We start from the raw sequence: 15,607 nt of genomic DNA on the forward strand, positions 1-15,607 counted from the left end.
TTTATATCAACATATATAAAATATTTTTAAAATGGGAAAAATGTTACTTTCTTAAACTGATTGTGTATCTCAATTTCTAAAAAGGCAGTAGTTCCATTTTTTCTGCTATAGTAGCAATGGATGTTAATAAAACAAAATACTTTGAAATCCTAGAAATAAAGTAAACAAAATGTTGCCAAGGGTTGGTAGAAACATACCCTTATGTATGTACTTGGTGCTCATTTTTTGCAGTATCTTTTTCACATCTGACAGATATCCTTGTAGAAAACTGTATATTAAGGGAAACAATTCCCAAATTACCTTGTTAGACACAAAATATATGACTGTCCACCATTTATTTAACACTTGTTAGAGTTAGTACTTTTGATAAAAAGCTAAAAAAAACAACCTCTCAAAGTTATTATTATGGTCTCCAAAAACCACAATTTGAAAAGTATTTTGAAAGAACTATCATTTTCTGCTATCTAATACCAATGCAAGACAAATGTTTCAACTGCAACAAACATTTCTTTTGTTTTTCAATATCAAGACACATTTCTGAGAAAAATGTCAACTCAGTTGGAAACTGGAATATCACAACTAACAACTAAAAAGAACAATTTATGACAAAACAGCATTATTTGTCATTATGGGTGCCTAATTCCCAAAGACAGCAATAGATGTTAGGGTAATGCTTTCAATGATGGTTAATTAATGTTTTTAAGTTGTTTCCAGAATTATGAAAAGGATCTTCTTAAGTAATCTTAAATGAAAATATCCTTTATGAATTACAATTATCCCAAATAAAGACTAAGCTCTCTATATGTAAATAATTCACATATATTAAGAATAAGAAATTAGAGAAGACACTGGTAAGATTCTGAATTTTTATTATCAAAGAAATATTATACTTTCACTTTCCATCACCAAGAGTTCACCTATTAGAAGTTTCGAAATACCAGGAATAAACTATTTTAGTACAAAATTCTTATAGTGACTGACTCAGTACCTTACTAATCATCTCCTAATTTTAATAACCAAACCCGCAGGTACAAATTAAACCCCTTAAGTCTTACTCTAGGAACAGGCAAAAAACAGCAAGAAGAACCCTAAACTGGTATGTTTAAACAATGAGAATCTCATCCTGCTTCAACAACTGACTGAATTACTAATCAATCTTCTGTCATTAAGTAGTTTCTCCACTATCTTAGCCATTATTGCTAACTTTTTGTCTCCTGTGTAAGTTATTAAAACATAACGCTGCCTGCTCTATCACAGAAGTGTGTTATATTAAGAATAAAATCATGAATTATGTTTAGAAATCACTAAAGATCTTTCAAAATGTAAGAATCACTATCTTAACAATCACTTAAAATGCAAAATTATTAGATATTGCGCTTTTCATTGGGTTTCTGTTGCTCCCGGCTCATGTGTTTTGATGACTATCAGTTACAATGCCCAGCTGAATGTGACCAAAATGAGGTACATATAGAAGACGACAGGAGAAGGCAACGATCTCCTTTTAGGACTAAAAGCTGTAAAGATGATGTATCTTAGCCAAATCAAAGGTGTTTCAGAATGAAGCTAACTTTAAAAAAAAGAGAAAGCTATGAAATGGGAGAGACAGAAGACAGTTAACAATGTTTTCAGCCCTCAGGTTGTTCTGCTTGAAATTAGGACTCAACATTTGGTTTTCCTTATCATGAGAGCAAATATCTTCTTTTTAACTTTAGCTCTGTTGAATTAAATTTGTTGAATTTGTTTCTTATAAGGCTTTCTTATAAAAACCGAGATATTCAAAAGGAACAATAAACAGTATTATATTCTGACAAAGGTAAAATAGAAGCCTAAACTATCTCAAGGTAATTAAAATGCCTGAGATGCTTATTAAAATTATTAATTTTTTAAAAATGTAATGACCAATTAAAACAGGGCAGTTAAATGCTATTCGCATTTTACTCAAATTGCTCTGAAGGTTAAATGAATAGTTCTTCCAAATAAGCAACAGACAGAATAATCTAAACTTAAAATAAATAAATATATCGACACAGAATGGTCTTTTCTGAGTGCATTTTATTTTTTATTTTTATTTGAGAGAGAGAGAACGTGACCATGGGAGAGGGAGGGAGGGTGGGGGAGGGAGAGAGAGAGAGAGGGAGGGAGGGAGGGAGGGAGGGGGAGAGAGAGAGAGAGAGGAAGAGAAAGAGAGAAAGTCTTAAGCAGGCTCCATGCTGAGCATGGAGCCCAACGCAGGGGCTAAATCCCATGACCCTGGAATAGAGACCTAAGCCAAAATTAGTCAGACACTCAACTGACTGAACCACCCAGACGCCTGCAGAGTGCACTGTAGAAGCAGGTTTTAAAATAAGAAATACAAAGGCCTTTGGCTAAGTAATCACACTTCGAAAATTCTATTCAGCACAAGAAAGTACACAAATGTTACTATACATGACTTAAAACAGCAAAAAGTAGGAAAACCATTTTTTAACAATGGAATGATTAAATTATGGTATATGTTTGTATGTATGTATGTGTAGGAATATATATATATATGTACATCACATATATTTTGTGGATATATCTACACACATATATATATCCACATACATACATGCAGCTATAAAAAAGTAGTAGATCTAAATTTATAGAAAAGGAAAGGATTCTAGGATATATTGGAAAGTGGAAAAAAACTATAAATCAATATACGTCATGACTGTATTAAAAAATAGACCTTTGTGCATACATATATAATAAATGGTAAACTGAGTACTATATTAAACACAACTTTTTGTTTAGTTCATTTAATTCTCACAACTCAATGAAATACACACACACACACTCATATCAGAGAAGCATAAATACTTCCTAGTGGTTCCCTCTAGAGAATGGTATTTTTGTCACAGTGAGGAGAAAGATGAAAGGGTATCTGAGAGAAGACTTTCACTTTTCACCATATATTGTTCTATGCCATTTTAATTTTTTATATTTAGCTTATACTATTTTTGAGCGTTTTTTTTTTTAAAAAAAGAACAAAATAATGACTCCTCTGGAGCTTTCAATATGAATAACAGATTAAATATAGGGAAAGAGAACTTTTAGAATATAAAGAGCTGAAATACCTCATCTTTAAACAGGTCTTTAGATTATAAGCATGTTGTCAGTTTTAAAAATAGGATACTAAGATTATATTCATCAGCAGTCTGTTATACACATTACTTTATCTAGTGAAATGATGTCAGAAGGCAAGCATGGGTGTGTGACATTCACATGGTTACAGGATCACATCACTAGCACCTCTCTTCAGGCCTTAAAAGGAAGTTTAATTCTGCAGATGAGGTCTACCCTATACGAACTATAGCCCCACTGACCTACTAAATTAAGTTAATCCTAACAGCAAGCTCATAATTAATAACAAAACAACTAGTAATACAATAAAAACCCATTGTTAAAAATGCAAAATCTTCTCAATGTAACATAAAATCTTTAAACACTTGTTATATACCAGGCTTTGGAGTAAAAATGAATAGAATAGAAAAATAAACACTACATGTTTCTTGTGCTTAAGAACTCAGTTTAATAAGACAGTAACCCACAACAAATAGTAACAACAAAAGAACACATAAAATTTAGTAGACACACATAATCTGTTATGGGAACACAGAGAAGGGTAACCAACTAACTCCTAACTAGTCTAAATGGCATCGTAATTATTTTTCTTATTTTCTTATTCTATAGAGATATTCATAGAGATTTCTCAATTTCTAACTTTACAAGGAAATGAACTTACAGATTTTAGAGAAATGACAGCTATGTAAATGTTTATGAACCTAGCTCTCCAACAAAATGGAATTCAAAGATATATCATGATTAAATTTACAGTAAGCATTTACTTTGCACTAGGTGCTTGAAGAAATATAATAAAATCTACAGACATTTATTTACAGCGGTAGTTATTAACCAAGGGCAATTCTGTTCCCCAGGAAATATCTGGCAATGTCTGGAGACATTTTTGATTATCACGACTGGTGGAAGTGTGCTACTGGCACCTAGGGGATAGAAGCAGGGATGCTGTTAAACACGCTACAATGAAGAAGACAGCCTCCTGAAACAAATAATTATCGGACCCAATATGTCAGAATTACTGAGGTCAAAAAACCCTGTTATAGTAACAGCTTACCAATCTGCAATTTGAACTATTAAACAGATTCATGCCCTTGGAGTCGGCCAAAAAACACCCAGAAAAATGGCAAAAAGCGCAACAGCAAACAAAAACAAAAGCGCTACCTGTTACAAAGGACATATTATGTGCCAGGCACTGTATTCAGACCTTGCCTCTTTACCGGAGTAGAGAAATCTGCCCGAGATTGCCTTGCTTGACTAGTTAGGATCAGTGCTGGGATGTAAGTCTCTACCTATTTGATCTAAAGCTCATGCTTTTCCCACTGTTATCATAGGACAGCAAAACTAATTTTATCAAGTCCAGTGCTCATGGAGTTTACTAATAGGAGAGCCCTCAGACCCCAACTCAAGGTTTAGTCCCTCATAATGTAGACAAATTCTAGTAAATCTGGTTTTCTGGTTTTAAACCCATAAATAATTTATAATAGAAAATAAAAGGTTGCTATAAGCTGGCACAGGGCCAGAGGGAAATGTGAACATTATAAAGAGAGGATATAGCAAAATAAAAAATAAACAAGAATACAAAAAGCCCCAAAGCCTAGTGCCTTTATTAAGGAGATAAATCATTCTGTAGTCTACAGTGGTACAATGGGGGAAAAGACAGGGAAAGGAGAGAGAACTGAGAAAAAGAAAGAGAGAGAAGGGGTTGGAGAAAGGCAAAGAAAGAGGTGACAAAGGGAAGAGGGAAAGAGAGAACAAAGGAGAGAGTGAAGGGAGAAAAGAGACGGGGAGAACACAAACCAAGGAAAGACCAAGTGAAGAAAATAACCCAGTGAAATACTGTGGGAAAAATTCAAAGATACAGAAACAAGGAAATGGAAAAGGGGAAAAGGGACAGGGCAACTAATCTTAACTCAGAGAAGTTGAGATTAACACAGAAATAAATGGAGAATAGAGAAGGGAAAAAAGTGTCCAAAAGATTCCAAAAATTAATGTTTAAACTACTACTCCAAAAAGTCTATATAGGTACTGTCCATTATGGCTGGTATTTACTAGCCACAGGTTGCTATGAGCACCATAAATGTGGCTGGTCTGAACTATAATGTACTACATGAATAATATACATATTTGATTTCAAAGATTTAGTATAAAATGTTAATAAGCATTTCATTAATAGTTTATACTAATTACATCAAATGACAATAATTTGGATGTACTGGATTAAAGAAAATGTATTATTAAAAATAATTTCACATGCTTCCTTTCCCTTTTTAGTGTGGTGCTGGAAATTTTTAAATTACATATGTGGTTCACATTTTATTTCTACTGGAAGATGCTGCTCTAGATTTTTAATATTGCTTTAAGATCCATATTAGTGCCAGAATGAAAAAAAAAGAAATCACCGCCATCCTTATATCCATCCCCAACTGTCAGAACGCAGCTGGCCAAAGATGTGGAACCTCATATCAAAATGTCAACCTGATTATGACAGGAACCATGAGTTCAAACAGGACATAAACCTGTATTAAATTCGTTTTTAATGGTCAAATCTAGGCAAGTGGTTAAAACTTACTCGAGTTGAGTGAAAAATGTGAGATAAAACGGAAATTTAATAGAAGGGAGTGAAACCAGGAGATATCATTGACAATCTTGAAAGAACTTTGGGTCTAAAAGACTTGACATTACCTGATGAGCACACTGAAGCATGCATTTGAAGATTTTCATTACGTTTATTAAAAAAAGAAAACATACCCAGGGATATTTTTGAAAACTCTTTCTCAAGCACTTATTCATTGCTTTTGGAAGCTATTTTAAAAATATTACTTTCTAGAGTGCCTGAGTGGCTCAGTCGGTTAAGCGTCCGTCTCTTGTGGGGCGCCTGGGTGGCTTAGTCGGTTAAGCGTCCGACTTTTGCTCAGGTCATGATCTCGCGGTTCGTGGGTTCGAGCCCCGCGTCGGGCTCTGTGNGCGGTTCGTGGGTTCGAGCCCCGCGTCGGGCTCTGTGCTGACTGCCAGCTCAGAGCCTGGAGCCTGTTTCAGTCTGACCCTCCCCTGCTCACGCTCTCTCTCTCTCAAAGAAAAAAATAAAAACATTAAAAAAATAAATAAAAAAAAATTAAAAAAAAAAAAAAAGCGTCCGTCTCTTGATTTCAGCCCAGGTCATGATCTCACGGTTCGTGAGTTGATGCATCGCAAAGGACTCTGCAGAGAGAGTGTGGAGCCTGCTTGGGATATTCTCTCTCTCTCTCTCCAAAAATAAACAGACAGGGGCGCCTGGGTGGCTCAGTTGGTTAAGTATCCAGCTTTGGCTCAGGTCATGATCTCACGGTTCATGAGTTTGAACCCCGTATCGGGCTCCCTGCTGACAGCTTGGAGCCTGGAGCCTGCTTCGGATTCTGTGTCTCCCTCTCTCTCTGTTCCTCCCCTTGCATGCACTCTGTCTCTCAAAAATAAACATTTAAAAAATTTTTTAAAAATAAATTTTCTTGTCCCTCATATAATCTGTTATATATAAATACATGCCAGAATATTCCAAAATTTCACACACAAAAAATTAATGCATACGTACTTACTTTTCTAACTATGAAAAAAAAAACCCTACTCTATTTTATATTTAATTCACATCACCATACTGAAAAAACAGTTTTGCTACATAGTGACTATATTCTTATCCATTTATACCTGTAAAATAAAGTCCAAGCCATATCCAACTATTAGATAGTAAAGAATTAGACATTTTGGAATGATTAGGACAGTGCCACTCAAACTTTAATGTACACACAATTCATCTGAGAATCTTTATTAAAATGGAGATTCTGATTCTGTAGGTCTGGAGCGGGGCCAAAAATAGAACGTTTCAAACAAGCGTCAAGGTGATGTCAATGCTGGTCTATGGATCAAACTTTTGAGTAGTAAGGGCCTAAAATACATAATTACTCCCAAATTTAAGATGTAGCAGAACAATGTATATTTTTTAAACTAAAAAAAGAAATAATTTTTCCCAAAGGAATCATTCTATAATAGGCATTTTAGTGTTTCCAAGAGTTGGTTGTCCAGCATTACCACGTTCAAAAACATACCATCTATCAAAGTCAAGAATTCTTGATTCTAATAAGGATCAAGTCAGTATTGGGATGAGGGCCACCACATTTATCCTGGGCTCTAATCAAGATCCAGAAAATGGACATAAAAGATCAGGGAAAAAAGAGAGGAAGTTTTAATATTTCTCTAGAAATTATGGTTATGCCAATGAAATGCCACACACACATAACTACAAACATACATTAATTACAATCATATATTATCATATAAAAGTGAGTTAATTAAAAAGGCAAAGAAACATATCATGTGAAAAACATTGATGACTAGATGATGGACTTCTTAGTGACTTTTTTCTTTTCTGAACCTACCAAATTTTCTATAAGCAGCACATAATACTTCCATTATTCAAATACTGAAATTAATAACACATGACAAAATCCATGAGAAGCAAGAGGAAAGCACTAATACTGGGTGATTACTCAAGAATTTCTTGTTAATGACAGTTAAAAGGTATCTGAGATAAGTATAATAAGGAACAGAGAATTTTAAGTGATCATTTTCATAAAGACTCAAATTACTTACCTTAGTAAAGTTATTCAGATGGCCTAGTTTTCTCATATTTGATACTCCTTGCAACTTGGCTACATTTTGGAGAATCTCCCTTAAGTTGTCAGAAGGTTCTAGAAGAAAAGATAAGACAATTTAACATAATTTTAAAAGAGTATTTTCCTAACCAAACACATAAAACATGCAGTATTACAACTCCACAGCTTTGGCTCTTGGCTTAAAGTCTTACTCTCTATCTCAAATCCATCTACTTAGTTGACTTCAAAGTCCATGTGGACGACTCATTAGATGACCTCCACACCTCTACTCCACTCATACCTATGGTCCAACTCTGTGTATCTTTACCTGGAATTATTCATAACTACTAAATCTTAAATTTCAACATCCCAACTATCACTTTTTGCTACAACATACAACAGGCACCAAAAAATACTGTCCTATTCGAATCAACCAAAAAACTGGACAAAATATATGAAACTATAGTTCTCAAAGCATGGGACATCAGGAAGTAAAGAACAGTGATCCCTGAAAGATGAGAAACACACAAATGTGCCCTACAATTGCCCCAGCTTACAGTCTTAAGTTAAGGAAGTTTCCAGGCCAGGGTGCACGGTGGCTCAGTGGGTTAAGCATCTAGTCTTGATTTCGGCTCAGGTCAAGATATTGCTATTCGTGAGATTGAGCCCAATGCTGGGCTCTGTGCTGATGGTGTGGAGCCTCTTTGGGATTCCCTCTCTCCCTCTCTCTCTGCCTCTCCACTGCTCATGCTCTCTCTCTCTCTCTCTCAAAATAAACATTAAAAAAAAAAGTTTCCAGGCCTTGGTGCTGAGAGCAGAAATCCAGGCAAGTAGTCCAAGTTTTAAAGACAGAGCTGAGTCCAAGGAAACCAAAAGAATCAGAAAACAGGGCATGACACAGAGAGAAACTCTGAAGATCGCCAAAGGGATCTATCCCTGAGGTAGTCAGTATAGCAATGACTGATGCACATGTGTGAAGAAATTACTACTCAAAAGAATTATAGGGAAAGTACGCTGCATTCACACAGGACAGGGAGCAGTGCCTGTTCCTAACAGCCAGATTGAAATTCTGTGCAGTTCATGTGCAGTGGTTAGAAAAGTCTTGGCTATGTAGTAGGGAACAATCAGATACAGACTAAACACTAAATCTTCAAAGCAAGACTTGGAAGAATTAAACTATTTCCAAATAATTAAACTGTCAAACCAAAACTCAAGATTTATAAGAACAGAAAAAATATGAAGCACCTCACAAGGCAAAATTTACAATGTTTACCAGCCAGTTAAAACTTATCAGACATGCAAAGAAGTGGGAAAATATGACCTATCATAAGCAGAAAAACAGAAAATGACCCAGAACTGACAGATGTTAGAATCAGCAGAAAAGAACATTAAAACGATTTTTATAACTATAGTCTATATGTGAAAAAACTTAAGAAGAGGCATGAAAGGTGTAAAAATCACTCATGTTGAATTTCTAAAGATGAAAACTAGGTCTAAATGAAACTATATTGAATGAGAATAAATGCATAATAATATGAATAGACAGCAAGAACTGTGAACTTGAAATTATCCAAAATGTAATACAAAGAGAAAAAAATAAATGAAAGAACATTAGTGAACTGAAGAACTTCAAGTAGTCTAACACAATTACAAAATGTATAACACAAGTCCTCAAAAGAAAGAAATGGGGGATAGAAAAATTATTTGAAGAAATAATGGATAAAAACTTCCCAAATTTGATGAAAATAAGCCAATAAATTCAAGAACTTCAACCAATCCCAAGCACAAAAACATGAAGAAAACTAGACCAAAGCACATCATAATAATCACATTGCTCAAAACCAATGGCAGAGAAAAATCTTAAAAGGAACCAGATTAAAAAAGACAAGTTACATGGAAAGGAGCAAAGAAAACTTCTCATGGGAAACAAGGCAAATGAGAAGACAGTGGAGTAACAGCTTCAAAATACTGGGGGGGAAATGCTTTAAAAATGTAAAAAACATTTTTAGCTCACTTGCTTTACAAAGGTGGGAAACAGCCAGATATGGCCCCAAGGGGAGGTAGTCCACCAAACGACTGGAATAGAGGATCAATTTCCTCAGGTTGCTACAAGCTATTTTTCTATGAATATAGTCAGCATCCCATTTGTTTAAACAAAAGCACAATCTAAAGAAGAAAAAAAGAGCATCACATTGCTGATTTTTAATTTAAGAGCCATTATAACTGCCTTTGAGATTTTTATCTGTTAACATAAAACTAAAGGGAACTATTTGTTTTGAATTACTGTTTTCCTCAGCAAATGAGACTGCATTGTCTTATTTTACATTTAGCTTGCATCTGCCTACTTTCCTCCATTCTGTTATACTGGGTTTTAGCCATGACAACCACAAATTGGTTAGAGCCTAAGCACTATGCATACTGCATATCCCATCTATTTCCAAGCAATTTTAAAGTGTAGCATCTCCTACAAATTTTGAATACTTTTTTTTTAATTTCATTATAATTCAATCTAATTTTAAGTGGTTTAGTATATGTCTTTATAATTAGTGACTCTTTGAGGTTATCTGAAAAGTAGAATGAAAACAGCTCATGACTGAGTGGAATCAGATCTACTAAACAAACCGCAAGGGACCATGAGTAAGTCAATGGTCAGTATTTAGTAATATCTTTTCATTATTATGAATGGCATCTGGAGAGATAAGGAAAAAATTATAAGCCAACTGTGTTAAAATGATTTAACTACATTTGAGAACTTTATATAAATATAATAACAACCCTCAAGGTAATTTAGAACCTACAGCAGTTTGCAAAATCAGAGTTAAGATCATTAAAGTCAGTGTGAAATTCACCAAATGAAACCTATAACCTAACCAGTTCACATCAATTTATAATTAGGCTTCCCGGCACCAAAGCTTCACTGAAGTGACTATATAGTTACTACTATGTAATGAGCTGATAGGACTCACAGTTAACACCATTAGTCTGGAAAGGTATGTTCTTCATAAAGGCTTGTGGATATCTCATTATTACCTATTTCCTAGGTACAAACTGATTGTAGACATTTTTGAAAAACCACAATCCTGCTACAAAAATAAAATCTCTTATCTGAGTTCATTCATTCAACAAATATTAAACATCTATATAGTCAAGTGCTATTTTAGATAGTGAAAATACATCAGTGAGCAAGAGAGATCCCTTTTTAATGGAAACTGACAATAGCAACAAAAAAATCTCCATGCATACAATGTGAAAACTGATAGACGTCAACACTGGATCAAATGTTTGCCTAATGAATAATGATATAAAATGAACCTAACACACTAATAAATACAGGTGTTAGGGTTGTCAGTCTAAATCAAAACGAACTAGCCTTTTCCTTCCTCACTCCTTTCTCTTTTACATAATTAATTCCCAGGAACCCCCAACTACAGACAACTTTCAAAGTTTCTTCATAACATATTTACTGAAAAACAGAAACTATGTTTCCTCCCAGAAACTATGCTACTTCCCAAACCAATTCAAAATTGTTTTAGGGCCATTTCAGATAAAATACTATGTAATGCTCATGTGCTAGAATGTTCTCATGGAAATATCACGTTAGGGGTGCCTGGGTGGCTAAGTTGGTTGAATGTCCATCCATCCAACTCTTGATTTTGGCTCAGATTGTGATCCCAGGGATCTGGAATCAAGGCCCCTGTCAGGCTGAGCGTGGAGCCTGCTTAAAATTCTCTCTCTCTCTCTCTGTCTCTCTCTGTCTCTCTCTCTCTCTCTCTCTCCCCCCAATCCCACCAACCCCTCTCCCCAGCTCACACGCATCCCTCTAAAATTAGAAGGAGGAGGAGGAAGAGGAGGAGGACAGGGAAAGGGAAGAGGAAGGAGAAATATCAAGTTAAATTTAGCCCAGAAATTAAATGAGAAATCCCTGGTTTCTTCCTTACCTGCTAGATCAGGAAGCTGCAAACTTTTTCTGTAAAGATCCAGACAGTATTTTAAACATTTTGCAGGCCATAAAGTCTCTGTTGCAACTACTCAACTTTGCTGTTATACCAAGAAAGCAATTGTAGAAAATATATAAATGAATAAATGTGTTTATTTCAATAAACCGGACTTCGCTCACATAATTTGGCTCTGTAATTTGCCAACTCCTGTGCTATATAGTCAGAACTTAACACTAGGAAGAATAGTGAGCAAGCTGAAATCAATGTGGTCTTTATGGGGATTGGGGAGGATGGAGAAGAAGCAAAAAGAAATTTAAGGAGTTTACCTCTTTTTATTTCTTCCTACTACCACTTAATGTTTCCAATTTAACTTCTCCAAAACTACCTACTGATAACAGTGCTATGTGAGAAGTATAAAGAACAAAGGAGATAATCTACTAGGATATTCCCAGAAGCCTTGACGTTTAGGAAACCCACAGCAACATAAGGGGGAAAAAACTGTGACTGACTATGATGGCAAACCATTCAAAAGCAAAGAAGCAAAACATTAAAAAAAAAAAAAACTGGTAGAATTACAGTGGCTCTTTTCCTCTTACGGTGTAACTGATAAGTCCTATGAATGCTCCTGATGAATCTCTCTGGAGGTAATGAAATAACTGCAGTCAACTCTAAGTATCCAGCAATTTAATATTACATAAACACATATGCATAGAGATACATATACACAGAACAGTAAACAAACCTTTTATCTACATCTATATATCTATAGACATGTATATACACACTCATTCTCATCCAGCTCAATTCTCCGTACAGGTGCACATGTACACACATGCACACATGTATACGTATTTATGTGTGAATAAGCATGCATTTATTTTTAAATGCTTTTCAATATTTACTGCTTTGAAACATGCAATAAACTTTATATAAATATATCTTTATCAGTCAATAAATACACAACATATAATTGATTTTTTAATTTAGGTTTGGGGTGGCTCAGTCAGTTAAGGGTCCAACTCCAGCTCAGATCATGATCTCACATTTGGCGAATTTCAGCTCCGTGTGGGGCTCTGTGCTGACAGCTCAGAGCCTGGAGCCTGTTTTGGATTGTGTGTCTCCCTCTCTCTGCCCTTCTCCTGATCACACTGTCTCTCTCTCTCTCTCTCTCTCTCTCTGCCTCTCTCAAAAAAATAAATACTAAATAAATACTAAAAAAATTTAGGCTCAAGTACAAGTAGTAAATTAATGACCAAAACTGCTGGCATCCAGCTATTTGGGAGTACTATAAAGAACAACTATGGAATGAAAAAGAACTAGAATCAAATACAGTTTATTCACCTACAAACCATGTAGGCTAAATCACTTAATCTCATGGGCATCTATTTTTTCCTATATACAGTGAAAATACTAATTATAAACTTTGAAAGCATTGTTGTAAGAAGTGAGGTGCTTAGCATAGTGCCTAGCCCAAAATAAATACTTAATAAATGTAGCAACTATAACTGAAAATTACTTTTTCAGTAAAAACAATTTTTATAGATCATATGAAAAGTATGTAGTTAGCCCAAGCAAACGTTTAACTTGCATATTACTCTGTCTAAATTAATGAGTTTATGTTATAGAGAATTAATTTTATGATCCAAGATTTGCTCATTTTTCATGTGGAAACTGGGAGAGCCTGGGTGGCTCAGCTGGTTGAGCGGCCAACTTCGGCTCAGGTCATGATATCACGCACAGTTCGTGAGTTCAAGCCCCGTGTCGGGCTCTGTGCTGACAGCTCAGAACCTGCTTCGATTTCTGTGTCTCCTTGTTTCTCTGCCCTTCCCCTGCTCACGCTCTGTCTTTCAAAAATAAATGAACATTTAAAAAAATTTTTTTAAATAAAGTGGAAACATTTTATTTGCCTTCTTGAAAATATCAAATAGGAATTAGAAGCGGGAGCAGAGTAAAACAATATTTTCTGTGATTTATTTGTGAATACACATGAAAAATGTTCTAGTAAGCAACAAGTAGAAAAGTTAAATGCATAAGAATATAACATAACTAAGCATTACTATATAAATCTCTTATGTGTTTAATAGTATCTTTATTATAATCCATGATTACTGAAAGCAGACATGATGACTAAAAGTACACGGGAATTACTATAGTTGGTGTTACCTTCGCAAAAGCCAGCAGCAAATCTGTCCCCTTCACTGGCCAAGACACTGGGAGTACATCTAGTCACCCTTACCCACAGGTCCAAAAGTTGAGGAAGGACCGCTTCAAGTTCTCTAACATTTCCTGTAACTCTAACAATTATTAATATCAAAGAGACAGAATTTAGTAGGGAAAGGATGCATTCTACTAATGGCATCCTAGGAAAAGAATCTTCTTTTTACCTCTACTGCATAGGAACTCAGAACTTGCCAGGAGAGACTGTTTAACCCTTGGATTGAATAGAATACTTTCTCTTATACCAATGACAAAATATGCTCTTTTCTAACTTTCACCATTTGTTCTGGTAAAACCATAAGGAATGCAAAACAAGTACTATCTTCTTTCACATACTGAAAACAATCATGTTTCCTCTCTGTAGTACGTAATAATCTTTTAATCACTGACATATTTTGAATATAAATACTGTAGTAGAGATGTGCAAGGAAAATCAATTACTACTGCCAATAAATGTTAAATTATAATCTTAACTGTCAAGTTTATCATACTAAAAACTGGAAATTTTCACATAGGGCTGTTTTAGAAGTATGACAGACTTCATGAAGCACCTCTTAAGAGGGAAAGATTTGGACAGAGGCAGGACTACAATGGTCAGCAAGACAACATTAGGTTTCTTTAGCCTGGCCTGGCTTTTGTCTACCCAATTTGGGAGAAAATCATTCTCATTCTCCAAATCTGGCTCAGATGTGTAAAGGTTTCCCTAACCTAAAGCTTGCTCTGCATGTTCCCATGACACATTCTTCATACCACTACTGCAGCAGTTATGGCAGTGTATCTATCTGATCTGTCTGCCTTCCAATTAACACCTTCCACTAGAACTATTAATATAGTTCCTTTCACTCTGCAAAGGATCCCACATGGTATGTAAATGATATGATTACTGTAATTGTAAACTTCAACTAACGCTAATAAGATTTCCTTACAATGAGGTCTGTACTCTATTTCTCTTTCCTAGAGTGTAGAATAGTTTTGCTGGGTTCCTGTTTCGGTGTTCTACTTGTATTATGATGGCTGGAATGACAAAGGTGACTTCTACTGTAACATTTTGAGATGATCTTCCCAATGACCCAGGGATTCAAATTCTGGATTGTCAAGTTACCTCACCTCACACTTTTCTCTTTCTACTTATTCAAAAATACATCTACCTATCTATAATTCCAAAAAAAAAAAAAAAAAATTGCTCATTTTGAATGATTTCAAGGGGTAAACATTTATATACTATTGAAGGGGAAAGGGAGGTTCTTGTTGAAGGTTATCATTTCATACCTTTGACTGGATAAATTAAACAAGTGACATCTACCAGTTCACTGATGCGACTGGTTTACAATACTAGGAACAAAAACCATGTTTTTTGTTGGTTTATTACATGTTTAATTACATGTTTAATTTATTACAAGCATGTTATAACTGTAAGATACAAGCCAGGATTGATTAAGGTATAGGACATGAAAAAGTCAGCTAGAAATAATTAAATGATTCATTTGAACAGAACTTCTATTAAAAGATATATGAATAGTTCATAGCAGCACTCTCAACAATAGCTAAAACATGGAAAGAGCCTAAGTGTCCATCAGCAGATGAATGGATCAAGAAGATGTGGTTTATCTATACCATGGAATACTACATGGCAATGAGAAACAATGAAATCTGGCCATGTGTAGCAACATGGATGGACCTTGAGGGTGTTATGCTGAGCGAAATAAGTCAGGCAGAGAAGGACAAATA

At 35.0% G+C, this 15,607-nt stretch overlaps 1 protein-coding gene across 4 annotated transcripts in view; it reads right to left on the minus strand.

Moving 5' to 3' along the window:
• Positions 1–15,607, minus strand: part of RICTOR (RPTOR independent companion of MTOR complex 2) — a 120,954-nt gene that overhangs the window by 74,809 nt on the left and 30,538 nt on the right. For all 4 annotated transcript variants that reach the window (XM_039244270.1, XM_039244269.1, XM_039244268.1 and 1 more), the window contains one exon: positions 7,723–7,820. In XM_039244270.1, coding sequence (XP_039100201.1) covers positions 7,723–7,820 — 98 coding nt within the window. The remainder of the gene's footprint in view (positions 1–7,722; positions 7,821–15,607) is intronic.

Source organism: Hyaena hyaena, unplaced genomic scaffold (assembly GCF_003009895.1).
Source record: "Hyaena hyaena isolate Hyena2069 unplaced genomic scaffold, ASM300989v1 scaffold_236, whole genome shotgun sequence".
Taxonomy (NCBI): domain Eukaryota; kingdom Metazoa; phylum Chordata; class Mammalia; order Carnivora; family Hyaenidae; genus Hyaena; species Hyaena hyaena.